Consider the following 19,749-nt stretch of genomic DNA (forward strand, 5'->3'; position numbering starts at 1 on the left):
AAAAACAGCGCGTGCGCTGGGCGGGGCTTGGTGAGCTCTCACTCCTATCTCCAAGTTCCGGGTGTTGTCGCGAGGGCTGCTCTACCCGGAACTTCCGGTTCCGGTCAGGCTCCGCGGTCTGGGCCTGATAATGCGGCCACGGCTTCTGTGGGGCGTTGCGCGGTGCCTCTGGCCCCGCAGGGCAGTTGGCCCAGCCCGCCGGCCCCTGAGCTCCTGTAGCCCGCCGCTGGAGGAGCTGTTCGCCCGGGGCGGGCCCTTGCGGACCTTCCTCGAGCGCCAGGCGGGGTCTGAAGCCCATTTGAAGGTCAGGAGGCCGGAGTTGGCGGCAGTGATCAAACTGCTGAACCAGAAGGAGCAGGAGCTGCGGGAGACCGAGCCCTTGCTGCACGGTAAGAGCCGGGCCCGGGGGAGCGGCGTCAAAGCACATTCTTGACTCTTCGTTTGCCTTTTCCACTACCCACACTACCCGGGTTTGAAACTCTTACTCACTTGCAGCCGTTTTTATTTTGGATCAGAGGTAAGGACATCATTGCGTGCTCTCTGATCCCATCCTCTCCTGTGGGCTCAGTTGTGCTCCTTTGCCACGGTGCTCTGCCCCCTTTTACATGCTTATTAGTTGTGTATTCGGGCAAGAGATCATTAGCTCAGCAAGGATAAATAAGGCACTGTCCCTGTGATGGGTTCCACAGCGGTGTTTCTCAAAGTGTGGTGTGGAGACCCATCTGCAGTAGTATCACGGGCAGTGCTTGTTAATAGCAGACTTAGGGCTCAGAATCTCAGACCTAGACGTGCTTTTTTCTTTTTTTATTTTTAGACAGAGTTTCGCTCTGTCGCCCACACTGGAGTGCAGTGGCGCGATCTCGGCTCACTGCAAGCTCCGCCTCCCAGGTTCACACCATTCTCCTGCCTCAGCCTCCGGAGTAGCTGGGACTACAGGCGCCCTAATTTTTTGTATTTTTAGTAGATACGGGGTTTCACCGTGTTAACCAGTCTGGTCTCGATCTCCTGACTTCGTGATCCGCCCTCCTCGGCCTCCCAAAGTGCTGGGATTACAGGTGTGAGCCACCGTGCCCGGCCTAGATGTGCATTTAACAAGTTTCCCAAGTGATTCTGGAAAGGGGCTTAAGTGTCTGCATTACTATAAGCTCCCAGGCCTGCCAAGCTGCTGGTCCAGGCACCACTTTGGGTAGAAAGCTTCCACAGAGATTCGCAGTCTAGTGAGGGACATAATTAATTACCTGTAATATAGCTGATAAGAAAGCATAGATATAAATGTATGAATAAAGACCTAGGAGAGCAAGCACTTGTTAAACACTGAGGAGGTGTAAAGGCCCACCCATATAGGATATAATAATAGTTTAACTTGTGTTGATCCCTTACTGTACTCCAGGGTTTATTTAGTCAGACACCACTAATTACTAAAAAAAATTACGGAAATAGCTTTTAGGTGCTTACAGTCTAGTAAGGGAGATGTGTAAGAAGTAAAAATATTAAGTGACTTTTATAGTTATAAAGATTAGTGTTTAACATCTGCAATAAACCCCAGAGCGTTATCAAAAACAAAGGCTGGCATTTAAGTGTATCTCGAAGGGTAAGCAGGAGGTTGTCTGTCAGATGGTGCAAGAGATTAAAGACAGAGAGGTGACCAGCCTAGGTAAAGGTACTAAATTGGGAAACTCAATATGGCCTAAGTATAGAATAGGTAGGAGATGATAATGTCATAGAAACATGAAGCCAGAAAGACAGTTAAGAACCTTGCAAGACAAAAAATTTGGATTTATTTTTTATAGACCATGGAAAGCTGCATATGTTTTTAAGCAGAGAAGTCACGTCTTTGTAAAGAAAAGTTAATGGTGGCATGCGTTGAGGATGAATTGGAGTATTCTCCAGAAACCCTGGTGACTGACAGGCCAGGGAGGAGGCAGTTGAAACAATCCAAAGAAGAAATGGTGATAGGAATAGGTCTGACTCACAAAACATTCTGAGGAACCAATTAGGATTTAGTGGCTTATGTCCTGAGAAGGATGAAGGAGAGAGAGTTAATTCTAAGAAAAGTCTTAGGTTTCTGGCTTCAGCACATGAGTGGTACTGTTAATTAAGACGAAAGTATAAAAGTTGGACCAAATTTTTTAAAAAGATGAGTTTTGCAGTGAATGCCATATTAAGTTAAAAATACCTGTGAAAAGGAATTCCAATAAAGATATCTGTACTAGTCTAGGAGAAAAAATTACTGACAAAGGAGAAAAATTGAGCCCAAATAATCATAAGAGAGCTCTTGAGATATACAATACATGGTAAACTAAACCTTAGAAGTAGATGAGAACACTCAGGGAAAATTCATTAAGATAGAAACAAGTCTAAAAAGGCCAGAAATACATAGTATTTGAGGAGCAGGCAGAGAAGAAAGCTATAAAAGGTTAAGAAAAAAACAGCCAGAGCTTTGTGACCTTGAAGTAGATAAATAAACGAAGCTGTAGAAGCCAATTAAAGAAAATTTCAAGAAGTAAGAGATCCTTGGCCAGGCGTGGTGGCTCAAGCCTCTAATCCCAGCACTTTGAGAGGCCCAGGTGGGTGGATCACTTGAGCCCAGGAGTTCGAGACCAGCCTGGGCAACATGGCAAAACCCTGTCTCTACAAACAATGCAGAATTAGCTGGGCATGCTGGTGCGTGCTTGTGGTCCCAGCTACTTGAGAGGCTGAGGTGGGAGAATTGCTTGAACCCGGGAGGTGGAGGTTGCAGTGAGCCAAGATGGTGCCACTGCACTCCAGCCTGAGTGACAGCGCAAGACCCTGCCTCAAAAAAAAAAAAAAATTCCTCAGTACCTGACATAGAAAGGTAAAACTCAACCTTTTCAGCTCACACTGAAGTAACTCTTTTGATTTGGCAATTTTGTTATTGGTAATTTGAATAAAAATAGTCTTGATATGATTATAGAATCCAATGTAACAGCTTGAGAAGTAAATTAGAGTTAACAGGAGAAAAGTAATAAAAATGGCATTTTATCTTCAGAAATCTAGGTGGGAAAAGAGGGGTGACAATAAGCAGCTACTCAAAGGGTTGAAAAGAATGGGATCCATTTAGAATAGGAAACCATAAACATCTTTGTAGGGAAAGGGGAAGGCGGGCACATGGTAGGTGTCCAGTAAACATATGTTGATTTATAATATTCAAGAGAAATTAAAGAAGTAGTGTATTACCATTGGCTCTGAGTAACTCCTCATTCTAAACCCTTTAGAGCTGCACTATCCAATATAGTAGCCAGTTGCCACACAGCTGTTGAGCATCTATTTGTGGCTAGTCTGAATTGAGGTGTTTAAGTGTAAAATACATATAGATTTCAAACACTTGGTATAGAAAGTAATATTTTTATGTTAATTACATGTTGAAATAATATTTGGAGCATATTGGGTTAAATAAAATATAGTTTTTAAATTACTTCTAGACTCTAGTTCCAATCTCCTTATCTTTGCAGAACTGAAAGGCACCTTAGAGATCATCCAGCTCAGAACTTTCATTTCATTCTTGTCATAACTGAGAGAAGTTGAGCCTATTGCCCTAACAGTACCTTAGCGATTAAACTAGGGCTAGAATTCATTTTTGCTTTTCCTAACTCAACACATTTTCTATTCTACCAGATTTCTTCCATACCATATGCGTGCCAAAATAATTTTCAGCAGTGCTTCCTGTACTTACTTATTTCAGTTTTGCTGTTGTTATTCTCTCCTTGAGTTAATCTTTCTTTCCTTTTTCTGCCCATTCCAAAATCAACAGATTCCTTCAAGGTGCAACTGTTTTAATATTTGATCACATAGTGTATTAGTCTGTTTTCACACTGCTGATAAAGACATACCCAAGACGGGGTAATTTTTAAGAAAAAAAAGTTTAATAGACTCACAGTTCCACGTGGCTGGGGAGGTCTCACAATCATGGTGGAAGGCAGAAGGCACTTCTTACATGGCAGCAGACAAGAGAACTTGTGCAGGGGACTCTTCTTTATAAAACCATCAGATCTCGTAAGACTTATTCACTATCACGAGAACAGCACGGGAAATACCTGCCCCTATGATTCAGTTACCTCCCACAACAGGTGGGAATTGTGGGAGCTACAAATCAAAATGAGATTTGGGTGGGGACACAGCCAAACCATATCACATAGTGGTTTAGGTTATTTTTTGTTTTTCTCTTTTAGAAAAACATAAAGAAACTAAAATTATCTATAATGCTCTCTTGAGGGCAGGTCTTACATATGTATTATCCCAGTTCCCAGCACGGTTGGTTCTTAATAGAGAAGCATACAAACTGATACTTTGTAAGGGTTTGAACTTTCCATAGAGAGAATAATTTGTTAATAGCCAGAAATTTTCCCTTTCCTCCTCCTTTATATAGGCTGCATATCATCTATAGGGTAGAGGAATGAGAAAGTATGTTTTATAAGATAAAAATGAAAATTTAAAGATGAAACAACAATAAGGGTAAAGCCAGAGAGAGAGGAGTACTTCATATAAACATTCTGTATACATTAGGCAGAGTCTAATAAATGTTTTTGGGTGGTTACTAAAATAGTAATGAAACATTTGCTTATAAGAGAATAAATAACTTCCTACTTTTTAATTGAATTTTAGTTTTACTGGTGTAAACTTCTGTATCCCTTCTGTCCATCTTATTAGCTAAATGCACTCATTGGTTTATTGTATAGTCTAAGTTGGAAGTCTAAAAGCATATTTATTAAAGTGCATATTTCATGGAGATGAAATTATGGAAGAGTTTAGCTTTTTTATATTTTTATAGAAATTTTTACTTGTACTTTCTTTTGTCATAAAAAAACTTTATACTTACATGCTTATGAAAACTAATGTATAAAATGGTGAAATTGATTGAAAGGACATTTATTGAATGGCATTTATTGAAAGGACAAGATAGACATTTTATTTTTCTCTTCAGCTATAATAACCATAAAACTATTTCCTAGAAGTCTGCTGGCAGTTCAACACTAATTAAGGAAAACCTTAACTTCTGCCCTTTTTTTCCTAGATGAGAATGAAGATTTAAGGAAACTTGCAGAGAATGAAATAACTCTGTGTCAAAAAGAAATAACTCAGCTGAAGCATCAGGTATGGTATTTCTGCAAAGAATAAAGCATTTGTGCTATTCTTAGGCATTAACGTTTATTAAAGGTTTATAAAAACAAAGAAGTGACTAGCTTGTTACTGTTTAGAATAAATTGGGTTTTTAAAATTTATTTTCTAGATTTATTGAGATATAAATTGACCCCAAAATTGCATATATTTAAGGTGTATAATGTGATGTTTTGATATATGCATACATTTTGAAATGATTATGACTATCAATAAACTGGCTTTTAAAGAACAAACTGGCCGGGCGCGGTGGCTCAAGCCTGTAATCCCAGCACTTTGGGAGGCCGAGACGGGCGGATCACGAGGTCAGGAGTTCCAGACCATCCTGGCTAACACGGTGAAACCCCGTCTCTACTAAAAAATACGAAAAACTAGCCGGGCGAGGTGGCAGGCGCCTGTAGTCCCGGCTACTCGGGAGGCTGAGGCAGGAGAATGGCGTAAAAACCCGGGAGGCGGAGCTTGCAGTGAGCTGAGATCCGGCCACTGCACTCCAGCCTGGGCGACACAGCGAGACTCCATCTCAAAAAAAAAAAAAAAAAAAAAAAAAGAACAAACTTCACGTGGTCCTGTTTTCATCATACTAAAAATACTGTACAGCTGTCACAGAAAGGTAACTGTCACAGTGATAGTATTTTCTGGAAAGGCAGCAAAATAGTGACGTGTCTTCCCTCTGTTTTTTTTTTTTTTAAGAAGGTTGGAGGTAGACATGGGGCAGAAGAGGTTATATGAAAGGACTTCAAAAGTTTTTGGAAAACTGGAATTAAAAGATATATATATATAAACTTTAATGTATTGACATAAGTGCCACCATCAAGTTCAAGACACTTTTGTAAGCAAAAAGGTGATATACCAGCATTTAATGTATCCCTAAAGAACTGAGGGTCCTGGGAATTTAACCATGTCAATGTAGTCTTTTTTATATTATTAACTAAAGAACAATGGGTACCCTTTACAAATTTTTTAAGATTAGGAAACAAAAAAAGGAGAAGCCAAAAAAGGACTGTAACATGAATGCCTATGGATTTCCCATTGAAACTCTCAAAATTGCCTCTGTTGGATGAGAGGAATGAGCAGGAGCACTGGTGTAGGAGAGGACTCTGGTGAAGCTGTCCCTGGTATTTTGCTAAAACTCTGGCTGACTTTCTCAAAACCCTCCTAGTAAGCAGATACTGTTGTTCTTTGGCCATCCAGAATGTCAATAAGCAAGATGCCTTGAGCATCCCCAAAACGACTATTGCCATGATCTTTGCCCCTAGCCAGTCTGCTTTCGCTTTGACTGGACCCCTTCCACATCTTGGTGGCCATTGTTTTGATTGTGCTTTGTCTCCAGGATCATACTGGTAAAGCCATGTTTCACTTGCAGTTACAATTCAAAGAAATGCTTCAGGATCTTGATCCAATTTGTTTAAAATTTCTACTGAAAGCTCTGCTCTTGCCTGCAGCTGATCTGCATGCAAAGGTTCTGGCACCCATCCAGAGGAAAGTTTGCTCACCTTTAATTTTTTTGTCCGAATTTTATAAGCTGAACCAGTTGAGATGTCTTTGGTGTGGCTATTGTTTCTGCTGTTAACCATCAGTCCTCTTCAATTAGGGCACAAATAAGATTAATTTTTTTCCTCACAAACTGATGTAGATGGTCTGCCACTGTGGACTTCCTCTTCAACATGATCTTGTCTCTACGTAAAACGAGTTCTCCATTTGTAAACTGCTGATTTTTTCAGGGCATTGTCCTCATAAACTTTTCATAAAGCATCAATGATTTCACCATTCTTCCACCCAAGCTTCACCAGCAATTTAATGTTTCTTCTTGCTTCAGTTTTAGCAGAACTGATACACCCTTTTTAGTGCCTTAAACTAGAACCTGTAACTTGTTATAACAAGTAGCACGAGTTTATTTTGTTACAAAATAACTTTGAAATACAACTTCTTGAAGTCCCCTGGTACAGTGACAGTAGACCGTGAGCCTCAGGGCCAGGAATATTTATTTTGCATCTCTTACACTATTTAGAATGTCAGACCTAGAGTAAGCCCTGAGGATTTTAAGAATTGGATTACACTGCTTTGGTTATACATCCAGGAGAATTACAGAACATATAGAGTTAATAAAGAATAATTATATGAAATTAGAGCCACTCTTTGCTAATTCTGTAAAGCAGAGACTAAAGGTTGACAGCAGTTACCTCTGGGGATAAGTGAAAGAATGTGTTAGGTAAGGAAGGACCCAGGAAAGGGGGTACTTATTTTTGAGAATCTACCTCCCCCTTAGCCAAATGTGAAAATTACTAAAAATTAATGTTCCTATAACCTATGTTAGAAGGCGAGAATTCCACTATAAGGTGAAAAGTGTAGTGTAGCTCGCGTTTTACCAATTTTCTAAATTAAATTTTGTGTGAATAAGAAGGATATGTGTATTAAAGGTTTCTGTACAGTGTGTAGTAATCAACAAACAAGTAAAATCCATTTGTTCAAAATTTGAATGATAATGTTGTATTGGCATCGGCTAGAGAGATGGAAAAGTAGTAACTAGCATGGCTTCTGACCAGTGTCTAGTGTGATAGCAGTGTACTCAGGTATATTCAGGTTCAATTCTAGCTCTTCCACTTACTTTCGAGTTGGGTAATGTTGAGCCACTAGATTATTCAACCCCTGTAAAGTTAGTTTCACATCTTAAGGTAGAACTGTTAATAATACTTACCCCAGATTGTTTTAAGAATTAAAGTATGTACAGTGCTTAGAATGCCTGCCATATATTAAAGAACCAATGAAATGTTGGTAGCTTTTCTTATTAATTAACTTAATCTAAGAAGTCTTTGTTCTAGATCCCCTTGATTAGAAACATACTATTGTAATGGAGAGAAGACTGATCTAGGCACAAAGGTTTGTGTTCTTGTGCCTGCTTGGTCAGTAACTAACACTTTGCCCTTAAACAAGTCATTTAATCTCTGTTAACCTCTGTTTCCTTTACAAGTAAAATTAAAGAATTGGACCAGATAATCTCTAAGGGCCTTTTTAGTTTCAAAATTACAAGTTTATCTTCCATAATAAGAAATCTTAAAATAATACAAATGCAGTTTTGAGTGCTTTGGGTTTTCTGCCATACTAGGCCTTAAATTTCAACAGGATGGAGCTAGAATCTTCTTTTGCTTTCTACAACAGTGTAATTTCCTAATCACAGCAAGTACTTAGTTCTTATTAACAGAAGAGAGAACTGATATAAAGCATACAAGAACTCCAACAGACAATAAAACAAGCCTGAAGTTTTAGCTGAATCTTACAGCATTTATAATATAGTTGTAACATTAATATTTTATGGAAGTTACACATTATACAGTTCTAATTGGCAAGATGGTTGAACAGTACTCAGCAATATTAAATTATTTGCTTGGAGAAACTTAAGTTAAATATTTAAAATTCCTGAATCTAATCATTTAGCTTTTTATTTTTTGGTAAATTTTAAATCTTAATTATAGGAGGGGTGATATTTTTATATTTACAGATTATCTTACTTTTGGTTCCCTCAGAAGAAACAGATGAAAATGATTTGATCCTGGAAGTAACTGCAGGAGTTGGAGGTCAGGAGGCAATGTTGTTTACTTCAGAGATATTTGATATGTATCAACAATATGCCGCATTTAAAAGATGGCATTTTGAAACCCTGGAATATTTTCCAAGTGAAATAGGTCAGTAAACTATTCATTTTGTTTCGGGTAAAGTGTTTAGGAAAAGAGTTGGAAAGACCATGACTAGGCTTTAGAACTTATCTGTAAGGATGCTAATGTAGTTTTATGCTCATCCTTTACCTAATAAATTTGAAGGCAAATACAATAATTTTGAAATGACCTATAAAATCTCATGGAGAGTCTTTCAATAATACTAACCATTGAATTGCTAACAGTCTTTAAAAGTAGTCTTAGATATGTTACTGATGTCAGTTGATTAGCCTCATACATGTTTTGTTTAGTACTTGTAAGCAGTAAAGATAAATATTAAAACACTAAATATTTTAATGTTTTACAGTCTCCATGTTTATCTCCTTTTATAACTTTAAAAATATACCTCAAGATTTTTAGTCTCCATGTTTATCTCCTTTTATGAGTTTAAAAATATAGCTCAAGATAGTAGATGTGATGATCAATTATTTATAAATGGCAGGAATAACAAAAATAATTCTATATCCCTGTATTTTCAAGGTGGCCTTAGACATGCGTCTGCCAGCATTGGGGGTTCAGAAGCCTATAGGCACATGAAATTTGAAGGAGGTGTGCACAGAGTACAAAGAGTGCCAAAGACAGAAAAGCAAGGCCGCATCCATACTAGCACCATGACTGTAGCGATATTACCCCAGCCTACTGAGGTAAGGCATAAGCCCTTCTCCTTGGAATCCTGGGCCTAGCACGGTGCCTTGCCCCCAGAGTAACATTTAGAGTTTACTGAATTGAGTATCTATTTGGTCTTCGAAGCTTGTGTATTTTGAGTTGTATATTATCTCAGTCTAAAACATGTTATAATGTTAAAAATCAAGGATTTGTAAATGATACAATGTTGCATGGTCTGTGTATTAGTATTTTCCTAATAAGTAGTTACTGTGAGATCATCTCTGTGGGTGAAATAATAACCTATTTAAATATGGACTGGTTGCCTTTATAATGACTTCTGCCTTGTGTGACTGGTTTATGGGGTATTAACAGCAACAATCCTATTTAACAAAGGTAATTAACAGAATTGCTGCTTCATAACCCATTTACATTAAAATTAAAGTATATTGTTACACTGTTCATAATGAGTATACTGTTTCTCACAAAGCAAATTCTCAGTCTGTATTTTTAAGATAACTTAGTGTAGGAGTTCTGTTTTGCCTCATTTCCCTTCTGCTAAAAAGTGATAGGAGATATCTGACTTGTGTTTCAGAATGAAGTGTGAATGCTTTGAGAAGGAACTCTCAGTGGTTCCTATGCTAATTTTGGGAAAAAGTGCTATTGACTCTGTAATAGCTTTCATGGAGTTGCTTTCTTTAGGTCTTCATAGTTTCTTTAGATCTAATTTTTGTGTGAAGCGTAGATGAGAAACTAAACAGTTAAGGGAGAGAGTGAAGTAGAATAAATGGCAGGAGCCACACCTAGCAACCTAGTCACTTATGTTTAAGCATCTTGGGGTGGAAGTTTTCAGGAAAAGATGAGACACTGAGGGCCATGTATCATCTTAATTCTTCTAGCAACCATAAGAGGGAGTCACACAGGGAAACATAGAGGTGGAAGGCCCAAGGAATGGTAGGATTCTTACTGCCAGCATTGCAGACATGTCACAGAATGGTTCTTAGTTGTTCATGAAACAGTGCTTTTGATGGTGGCTCCCAGGACAAAGCATTACCTTGACCTCAGATCCCAGTGTGTTGAGGAATTGAGACCCATGATTTCTTGGTCACTCCCACTTCCATTTGGTTCATCTTTGCCTCCAAATATGTTTGAAATAAAACGAAATAGACCCTTCCCACAGTTCTGAAGCTACCATTGTGGGTGTGGGTGTGGGTGGTTTTTTTTTTTCTGCTGCTAGGCTCTTTAAATTCAGAAAAATTTGAAAAAACCTTACCTTAGCTCACGCATTCAGTTCTAAAAGTAGGCAGAAGAGTATCAAGTTCTACTGTTTCTTTGGTAAGAAATGGGTAAAGAGAAGCCAGGTTTTTGAGAACTAGAAAGGATTTGTTTTTCAAAACTGTACAATCCTGTACTATTTCGATTCCTTACTCTTCCAAAAAGCAAAACAGTTTTAAATTGGTATCCTTCTAGCTACTTTCTAGTCTTAAAATTAAACCTCCCAAATATATGAATTCTGTACATGTTGTGTATTTATAAATGGGTCGCTCTTGCCTTTATAAAGTTGGTACATATAACCTTTTAAAATACCAGTTTTTCTTCTGTATAGATTAATCTCGTGATTAATCCAAAAGATTTGAGAATTGACACTAAGCGAGCCAGTGGAGCTGGGGGGCAGCATGTAAATACCACAGACAGTGCTGTCCGGATAGTTCATCTTCCAACAGGTGTGTACTTATTCCTTCAAGATATGACACTAAAGAAATCAATTTTGGAATAATTTGACTAATTTTCCACTGAAATAGATCCTCGGTTACCAGAGAAATGTATACTACTAAGGATTGTTATTAAGTACTTGATTTACTTAGAATCCTTACCTGATACTCTGGGGGATAATTGCAAGGCCAGGAAGAGGGAGGGATCCAAACTCAGGGAATGTCTGTATTAATGATTTATAGAAGGTGTGGATGGTCCTTCCAGGTGGAGTTCTGAGGTTTATACTTAAAAAGAAAATTCTCACAATGAAGTTATTATCATGGGTTCTTTATCAGAAAATGCTCTAAATCATTAGTTCTGAGCATTTTTGCAGGGGAGGGGAACATGGCCTCCTTTGAAAAAATGATATGAAAGCATTGTATAGTTTTGTATATAACTGCAGGGGCATCTTTCCATTAACTTCATTCACATACCTCCAGGGGATCTGATTCTAGATAGTTAGGCAAAGGGACTACATCCAAATCTTTAAGTCTCCAGTACACTGTAGGTTGAACTAAACGTCTTTCACAAGTATTACCACAGTGATTCACATGTGATAAAGCATATGGATAGCAAATCTCAGTTATCTAGAAGGGAAACAAGAATCTCTTACTATGACTGATTTCAAAGGGGCATAATCCCTATTAACTAATAGTGGTTGAGGCCAGTACTGGATTGTTATGATTTTGTTCTTTTAATTATGGGAGTATCCTTATGTTAAACTGGATGATGTCTTAGGTAATACAGAATACAAAACAGAAATTGGGGGGAAAAAATGGATAGCCTAAAAAAATTAAGTGATTTTCTCTAGTAATAGGATTTCTCATTTACCTTCGTTTCTGTAAGTAGTTACTTTTAAAACATGGTGGCTAGCTGAGGGGAAACAATCTGTATTAAATGATTTATGCTTATTGTTTAGTATATATGCCTTCAGTATAGAAATACTTTGTGCTAGGCCGGGCGCAGTGGCTCACGCCTGTAATCCCAGCACTTTGGGAGGCTGAGGCAGGCGGATCACGAGGTCAGGAGATCGAGACCATCCTGGCTAACATGGTGAAATCCTGTCTCTACTAAAAATACAAAAAAAAAAAATTAGCCAGGCGTGGTGGCGGGCGCCTGTAGTCCCAGCTACTGGGGAGACTGAGGCAGGAGAATCGCTTGAACCCGGGAGGCGGAGCTTGCAGTGAGCCGAGATATCACCACTGCACTCCAGCCTGGGTGACAGAGTGAGACTCCATCTCAAACAAACAAAAAAAAGAAATACTTTGTGCTATTTGTGCTATTGCTCAAACTTAAATTTTCAGTTTTCTGATAAACTCTGCAAAAGTGAAGTCTATAGTCTCTCCCTTTTTTATTAGAGTCCTGTTTTTTCTCCTTCATAAAGGAAGAAGAAAAAGGATGAGGAGGAAAAGGAGTATTCCTTGGTAATAAGTAAAGAAGATTTTTCTATTAAAACTTTTTAATTCTCGTAACACTATTCAGGTGTTGTTTCTGAATGTCAACAAGAGAGATCTCAACTGAAAAATAGAGAGCTGGCTATGAAAAAGTTACGTGCAAAACTGTACAGCATGCATCTAGAAAAAGAAGCAAATAAGAGACAGAATGCTAGAAAAATTCAGGTAAAAAATGAATTTTAAAAATGCTTTTAAAGGATAGAAATATTTTTATATAACTCAGCTTTTTTAAAAATAACTCGGTTTTTACATATCATATTTGTTTTAACCTGTGTTGAAAACAATTCAGGTAGTCTGAGGGCTATCCTTGTTTGATAGTAATCTTACACCTCTGCCCTGTTTTCTATATTCAAAGGTATTTTTCTCAGACTTTTAATCAGTTACTAAAAATAAAGATATATACTGAGTCCTCATTCATTTTTAATCCTTTGAAATTGTAATATGCAAGGAAGTTTGAAATCTAACTCAACTTGGCTTTCTTCCTGTTTGGTGTTTAATTTTTGTTGTCGTTGTTTGTTATTGAGATAGAGTTTCGCTCTTGTCACCCAGGCTGGAGTGCAGTGGCGCGATCTCGGCTCACTGCAACCTCTGCTTCCTGGGTTCAAGCGATTCTCCTGCCTCAGCCTCCTGAGTAGCTGGGATTATAGGTGCCCGCCACCACACTCGGCTAATTTTTTGTATTTTTACTAGAGACGGGGTTTCGCCATGTTGGGCAGGCTGGTCTTGAACTCCTGACCTCAGGTGATCTACCCATTTCAGCCTCCCAAAGTGCTGAGATTACAGGCATGAGCCACCGCGCCCTGCCGGTATTTAATTTTGTAACTACAGAGCCTTTTAAGAACTCCTCAATATGGGAAACTCACCACCTTGTTATCACGGAAGATGACTGCATTAATTCATAGAGATAATACATATTCAGCGACTATAGGAATAGCAACTATGTGCCAGGCTCTATAGCCATCATCACTGTGTAATAGACACTGTATTTTGCAGATGGGTAAACTAGTTGCCCGAGGTCATAGAACATTGAAGTGGCTGAGGCAGGATTCAGATATTAATCTGATTTTAGAGCACATGTTCTTTTTTCTATATCATGTTCCCATGTCATTTGGGGATTCTAAGTGTTTAAAACCTGATTCTCGCATTTTGATTCATGTTATAAATCAAGAACTTAAGTCTTCAGATAAGTTAAATTTGTAGGTTTAAATTGCCCTGAATCTAACTGCATCTCATCTTTTTTTCTATATACAGATTGGAAGTAAAGGAAGATCAGAGAAAATAAGAACATATAATTTTCCACAGAACCGGGTCACAGATCACAGAATAAGCAAGACACTGCATGATCTTGAAACTTTTATGCAGGGAGATTATCTACTGGATGAACTTGTACAGTCATTGAAGGAATACGCCGATTATGAATCTTTAGTAGAAATTATTTCCCAAAAAGTTTAAGTTGATTTGTTATTTGTAGACTTTCGTAGCTTAGAAAAATTCTACAGCACATCCACATAGGGTGAAAATACCCTTATTCTCTTCAAAAACATGAGTTAACACAGTTGGAGGTAATATGTGTATTTTGAAGTCATAGATAATTTACATAGATCTCTCTCAATGCATTAGCAAAAATCATACAATATACAGATGGTCCTCGATTTACATTGTGGTTAATTCCCAGTAAACCCATCATAAGTTAAAAAAGCATATAACGTTAGCGACACAGCAGGCTCCTACTTAATGACAGCTTGACGTAACAATTTTCCAACTTTACCGTGGTATGAAAGAGGCATGATTCGTAAGTCCTAAGGAGCTCCTCAGCTTGAAATGGGGCTGCATCCCTGTAAACCCATCATAAAGTCAAAAAATCCTAAAACCATCATAAGTTGGTGACCACCTGTAATCATGACGTAGTGGTAAATCTTGGACACTTCCTTATAATAAGTAGACAAAGGAAAATCATCCTTTGTCCTGTTCTATGTAAGTATTTAATGAATGATCAAAAATTCAGTTTAAATATTACGAAAAACTTTAAACTAGTAGAAATGTGACAGTAAATACTGTATCCTGATATCTAGTCAGGAGACAGAAACCATACCATTAACTTGAACAGGGATAATTTTAATATAAAAAACTGTTAAGTGATAATGATATTAGCTTTTAAGAGAGATGAAAGAGAGCTACGATGTTCTAGGACTGAGAGTACCAAAGTTAAGAATACCCTTGAAAGGGGCTCCCCTTACCCATGGTGAAGTCAGGCCTAATGGTGAGAGAGTGGCTATAGCCTACTCAGTGATGGGGAAATTCCCCGTCTTGCCTTGGGCCAGAGCTGGTGTACAGCTGTTGGATCGGGTCTTAGAAGCAAAGAACCTCACACCCTCTACTGGTAAGCCAGAAGCCTCTTGCTAGGGTGTGAGCAAAACTTGGACAGGAACTCTCAGTAGATGTTTGTGTTTGTCAAGATTCTCCAGACAAACTCCCTTAAAAGGATTGGCTTGTGTGATGATTATTAAGTCTAACAAGTCCAAAAGCTGGAGTGTGAGGCAGGCGGCTGGAGACCCAGGAAAGCTGATGGTGCAGGTCCAGTCCAAAGGTATGTGTTGGAGGATTCTCTTGTTCTTGGAAGAGGACAGTCGTTTTTTCTCTTCAGACCTTCACCTGACTGGATCAAGCCCACTAACATTGAGGAGGGCAGTCTGCATTACTCAAAGTTCACTGATTTAAATGTCAATCTCATGTAAAAACACCCTCACAGAAACACCTAGCGTAATGTTTGACCTTATAATTGGAAACTCAGAGCAGAAGTTAAATCTCTTAAAAAAAAAAAAAGTATGACCCAGTAGCTAGGCACCCTGTGGCCTAGCCAAGTTGACACATAAAATTAACTGTCACAGTATCATCTTAGAAGCAAGAGAAGCCCCTTTATTCTGCAGTGCCCCTCTACCAACACCTACTGACAAAGAACATGGTGCTATCTGGCATGGGAGAAATGTTCAGTTTGCTGTGGCTTGAATGTGTCCCCTCAAATTCAGGTGTTGCCAGTGTGACAGCATCAAGAGGTGGGCCCTGTAAGAGATCACTAGGCCATGAGGGATTCTCTCAGGACTGGGATGAAGGCCCTTAATAAAAGAGGCTTCAGGGAGCATCCTGCTAGCTTGCCTTCTGTATGTGAGAACACAGCAGGAAAGCCCTAGTCAACAAGTGCCAGCTCCTTGATCTTAACTTCCCATCCTCCAGAACTGTGAGAAATACATTTCTGTTCTTTACAAATTACCCAGTCTCCTGTATTCTGTTAAAGCAGCACAAAATGAAGATAACACACCTGAACACCTGAACATTCTTCACAAGGTAGTAAATGTACTGCTTTATTCTGGTCTCAGTATTGTGTGCTTAATAAGGAAATGAGAACGGGTGGATCAAGGCATAGGATAAACAAGTTACTGCTAGACCTCTCACAATGCCATTAATGGTAAGACTATTTTTGTCATTCTTGTCTCTTCGGAAGCTAACACCATGCTGTAATAGGCACTAAATAGATGTCTAAAAACATACCTTAAGTGTTTGTCTAGAAATCTGGTGTATTGCTCAGAAAGAACCAAAATTCAACTTAATTTCAAAGGGCCTGAAGCCCTAGTTAATCAAAATTCATTAGTTTTTAATGGTACTACCACTCTCAAATTTAAAATGGCATCTTAAGTTCCCCTTCCTCGCGTTGGATTTATTGCTAAAACCTGTGATCCTTTTTAGTTCCATTACCACTGCTCTTGTCCAGAATTAACTTCTCAGACTACTTTAATAGTCACCTGACTTCTCCCTCGCATCCTATTTGCTGTCTAATTCTGGTTACAAATAAGTAACTGCCAAACTAATCTTTCTAAAAAGCAAGACTGATCTCGTCACTCCTTTGCTCAACAATGTAAAAGCTCCCATTGCCTCCCAAATAAAACCAGCTCTCCACTGTGTATACATCCATGATCTGTATCCAGCATCATTTTGTATTAGCTCACTTTACACACCACCCCCCATGCCACATCAAATTAATTTATCTTAATAAATGCAACTGCATTTACCCTTTCCCTTATTTTGTTCTTTATGTTGTAGAAGGCCTCCTTTGTGCCCGTTTCTTCATAAGACATCCCCTACAGCCATGCTTCTCATCCAGAGGGCCTCTGGCCCCCAGGAGACATCTGGCAGTGTTTAGAGACAGTTATCACAACTGGAAGACAGAATAAAAGAGATGCTGCTAAACACCCTACAATTATCTGGCCCAAAAGTGCTGAGGTTAAGAAGCCCTGTCCTACAGATGTTTCCCTTATCCTGGTACACAGAAGTAACTCTAAGAAAATTTCCACAATTTCCTTTTTGAGATGGAGTTTCACTCTTGTTGGCCAGGCTGGAGTGTAATGGCGTGGTATCAGCTCACTGCAACCTCCGCCTCCTGGGTTCAAGTGATTCTCCTGCCTCAGCCTCCCAAGTAGCTGGGATTACAGGCACCCACCGCCACGCCTGGCTAATTTTTTGTATTTTTAGTAGAGATGGGGTTTCACAATGTTGGCCAGGCTGGTCTCGAACTCCTGAGATATGCCCGCCTAGGCCTCCCAGGTGCTGGGATTACAGGCGTGAGCCACCACGCCTGGCCAAAATTTCCACAAATTTAAATGTATTTGACTCATCCAGTGTTCCACATAGCTTTATTTTATACACCTTACCCCCACAGACATGCCTCATGATTGGTATTCAGAAATTATTTACTAAACACCTATTATGGCTATTATGTGGCAAGCTCACAGATAATAAGCACAACGGCAGATATCATGTCCCATTTATTTCCATATATCCCACTGTTTTGCATGTGGTAGGTCTGCGATAAGAATTTTATGAAAGAATGAGGGCAGTTCTCTCTGCACTTCATGTTCCACTTAAACACCCAACAACTGATTGATGCTAATTTGAAAAATGAGGTGTATACATCTACTGGCATCTAGTAAAATTCAGAATGTCCCCCTGCCCTTTATTTTTTGGTCACCAGGCTGGAGTGCAGTGATGCGATCTCAGCTCACTGCAACCTCTGCCTCTGGGCTCAAGCCATCCTCCCACCTCGGCCTCCCAAGTAACTGCGACTACAGGTGTGCACCACCATGCCCAGCTAATTTTTGCTTTTTTTGTTTTTGGTAGAGATGGGGTTTCACCATGTTGACTCCTGGGGTCAAGCAATCCTCCTGCCTGTGACTCCCAAAGTGCTGGGGTTACAGGATTGAGCCACCATACCCCGCCAGAGTGGCCCTAAGTTTCTCACTTAGATGAGAATTAGCAGGTGCCAGTGAACCGAACATATTGACAGTTACGAATAATATAATTAAAGCTCAAACATCACTTAATGTCAATGATTCAGTAACCCAATAAGCTGGAAAAAACTGACAAATTATTCTAGCATGCAACAAAACATGCTTGGTTCTTTATATTACATTATGACAGAAATTTTGATTTCTCCAATAATCTATCAGCCTTTTTCTGGAGAATAAAAAAACTGCTGAAGAACAAATCTAAGCTGAGGATAAGATCCAAAGGTTGTATTCCAGATGCTCAACTAATTTAATGAGCCAGGCGCAGTGGCTCATGCCACCCAGCACTTTGGGAGGCCAAGGAGGACGGATCAGTTGAGGTCAGGAGTTCAAGATCAGCCTGGCCAACAAGGTGAAAGAAACCCTGTCTCTACTAAAAAATATAAAAATTAGCCAGTCGTGGTAGCGCATGTCTATAATCCCAGCTACTTGGGAGGCTGAGGCAGGAGAATCGCTTGAACCAGGAGGCAGGGGTTGCAATGGGCCAAGATCGCACCACTGCACTCCAGTCTGGGCTACAGAGTGAGACTCAGTCTCAAAAACATAAAAATAAAAAATAATGTAATGAGAACCCTTGCCTGCTTCAAATTTTGTATTTCTGCCAGCATCTGAAAATAAAAGGTGAATACAGTTATCTCTAAGGTCAAATTGTGAAGTAATGTGAAATGTACTAAAACCAACCAGGGCTCCAGCAGACAGTGCTATAGGCTAGCACAGCATAGGCGGAAAGCACATGGACTTTTTGAATCCTGCAGACTGGCACTAGAATTTCTGCTTACTAGCTGTGTGGTTCTGGTAGCCACAGTGAGAATTAACTCACACTGAGAAGCACAACCATTATACGCTGAAAATAATGCCAACCTATTGTGAGAATGAAAAGCTAACATTTACATTATTTTTTACATAAAAAAGCTGTTACAGTTTTAATATTCTATCAACAAATACCTACCTTGCCAAAATTCTTCCAACAACTAACCACTGCAATCAGAAGAAAGTCTAAACTCTACATGGAAAACCCACAAGGTCCCACAGGATCTGGCTTCTGCCTACCTCTCTAACCTCATCTCCTCTCTTTCTTGCTAAGTTGTAGTCAGGCATTCCCTCTGCTTATTATTCCCTGTTTATTATGCAGCTCTGCATGGCCAGTTCAACACTCAGATCCGGGTTCAAAGCCTCAGAAAGCGTCCTGACCATCCAAAAACCTTAACCTATATTAATCTGCATTCTCTACCCCAATACATTATTTCATATCCTTTTTCGTGTTCTGAAATTGTTCACTGTCAACTTCTTTCCCATTGATCTCTGTAAACTCCCTGAAGGACAGGACTTTGTCTTTTCAACTCTGAAGCTCCAGGACCTAGCCCCAGGGCCAGGCTAGAGTGAGGCAAGGAAGCACAGGCCTCAGGTGCATTTACGGGGATGAAAAAAATTTCAGTCATCAAGAGTGACACTATTTTAATGTAACCTTTTTTTTAAATGGAAAAGGCAAAAAGCCCATAATGAACTAATTATCAAAATTTTAGGTAGACAGGATCCACCCAGCACTTGTATGACTCATCCTCATCCTGACCACGCCACACAGGACTCGTCACTAACGGTACTGAACACTGACCACAAATAACTCACTCCGAGGCTGCAGAAAGGCACCAGAGGGAAACAGCAAACGAGGATTCGCCTTTTTGGAGTTCACATCCCGTGGCATCACTGGGCTGTAGCCATAAAGCTGAGTTCAGGGAATGCACTGTCCTACTTAAGTGC

At 39.4% G+C, this 19,749-nt stretch overlaps 1 protein-coding gene and 1 long non-coding RNA gene across 6 annotated transcripts in view; one reads left to right on the forward strand and one right to left on the reverse strand.

Annotated features, from left to right (window-relative positions):
- On the forward strand, positions 1 to 16,617 carry MTRF1L (mitochondrial translational release factor 1 like). 5 transcript variants are annotated; one of them, XM_025382701.1, is made up of 7 exons: positions 1 to 389; positions 5,033 to 5,112; positions 8,633 to 8,816; positions 9,327 to 9,490; positions 11,056 to 11,173; positions 12,684 to 12,820; positions 13,907 to 16,617. In XM_025382701.1, exons 1-7 carry the CDS (start codon positions 131 to 133, stop codon positions 14,105 to 14,107), a joined length of 1,143 nt encoding a protein of 380 aa, XP_025238486.1. In that variant the 5' UTR covers positions 1 to 130; the 3' UTR covers positions 14,108 to 16,617. The 5 variants fall into 5 exon arrangements, with proteins under 5 accessions (XP_025238486.1, XP_025238487.1, XP_025238489.1 ...); XM_025382702.1 differs by having other exon boundaries at positions 8,633 to 8,708; XM_025382704.1 differs by having other exon boundaries at positions 8,658 to 8,816.
- Positions 14,682 to 19,749, reverse strand: part of LOC112622807 — a 5,931-nt gene continuing 863 nt past the window's right edge. Inside the window, exons 2-3 of the long non-coding RNA XR_003119028.1 lie at positions 15,972 to 16,038; positions 14,682 to 15,325 (exon numbers count right to left, since the gene is read on the reverse strand). This is a non-coding gene — a long non-coding RNA (uncharacterized LOC112622807). The remainder of the gene's footprint in view (positions 15,326 to 15,971; positions 16,039 to 19,749) is intronic.

This window comes from Theropithecus gelada, chromosome 4, assembly GCF_003255815.1.
Source record: "Theropithecus gelada isolate Dixy chromosome 4, Tgel_1.0, whole genome shotgun sequence".
NCBI lineage: Eukaryota > Metazoa > Chordata > Mammalia > Primates > Cercopithecidae > Theropithecus > Theropithecus gelada.

Bases quoted from the DNA above. Each gene is read 5' to 3' on its own strand.
- MTRF1L (XM_025382701.1), top strand. From the start codon at position 131: ATGCGGCCACGGCTTCTGTGGGGCGTTGCGCGGTGCCTCTGGCCCCGC. The intron at 390-5,032 runs GTAAGAGCCGGG...TTTTTTTCCTAG, and splicing joins GACCGAGCCCTTGCTGCACG to ATGAGAATGAAGATTTAAGG. The intron at 9,491-11,055 runs GTAAGGCATAAG...TCTTCTGTATAG, and splicing joins TATTACCCCAGCCTACTGAG to ATTAATCTCGTGATTAATCC.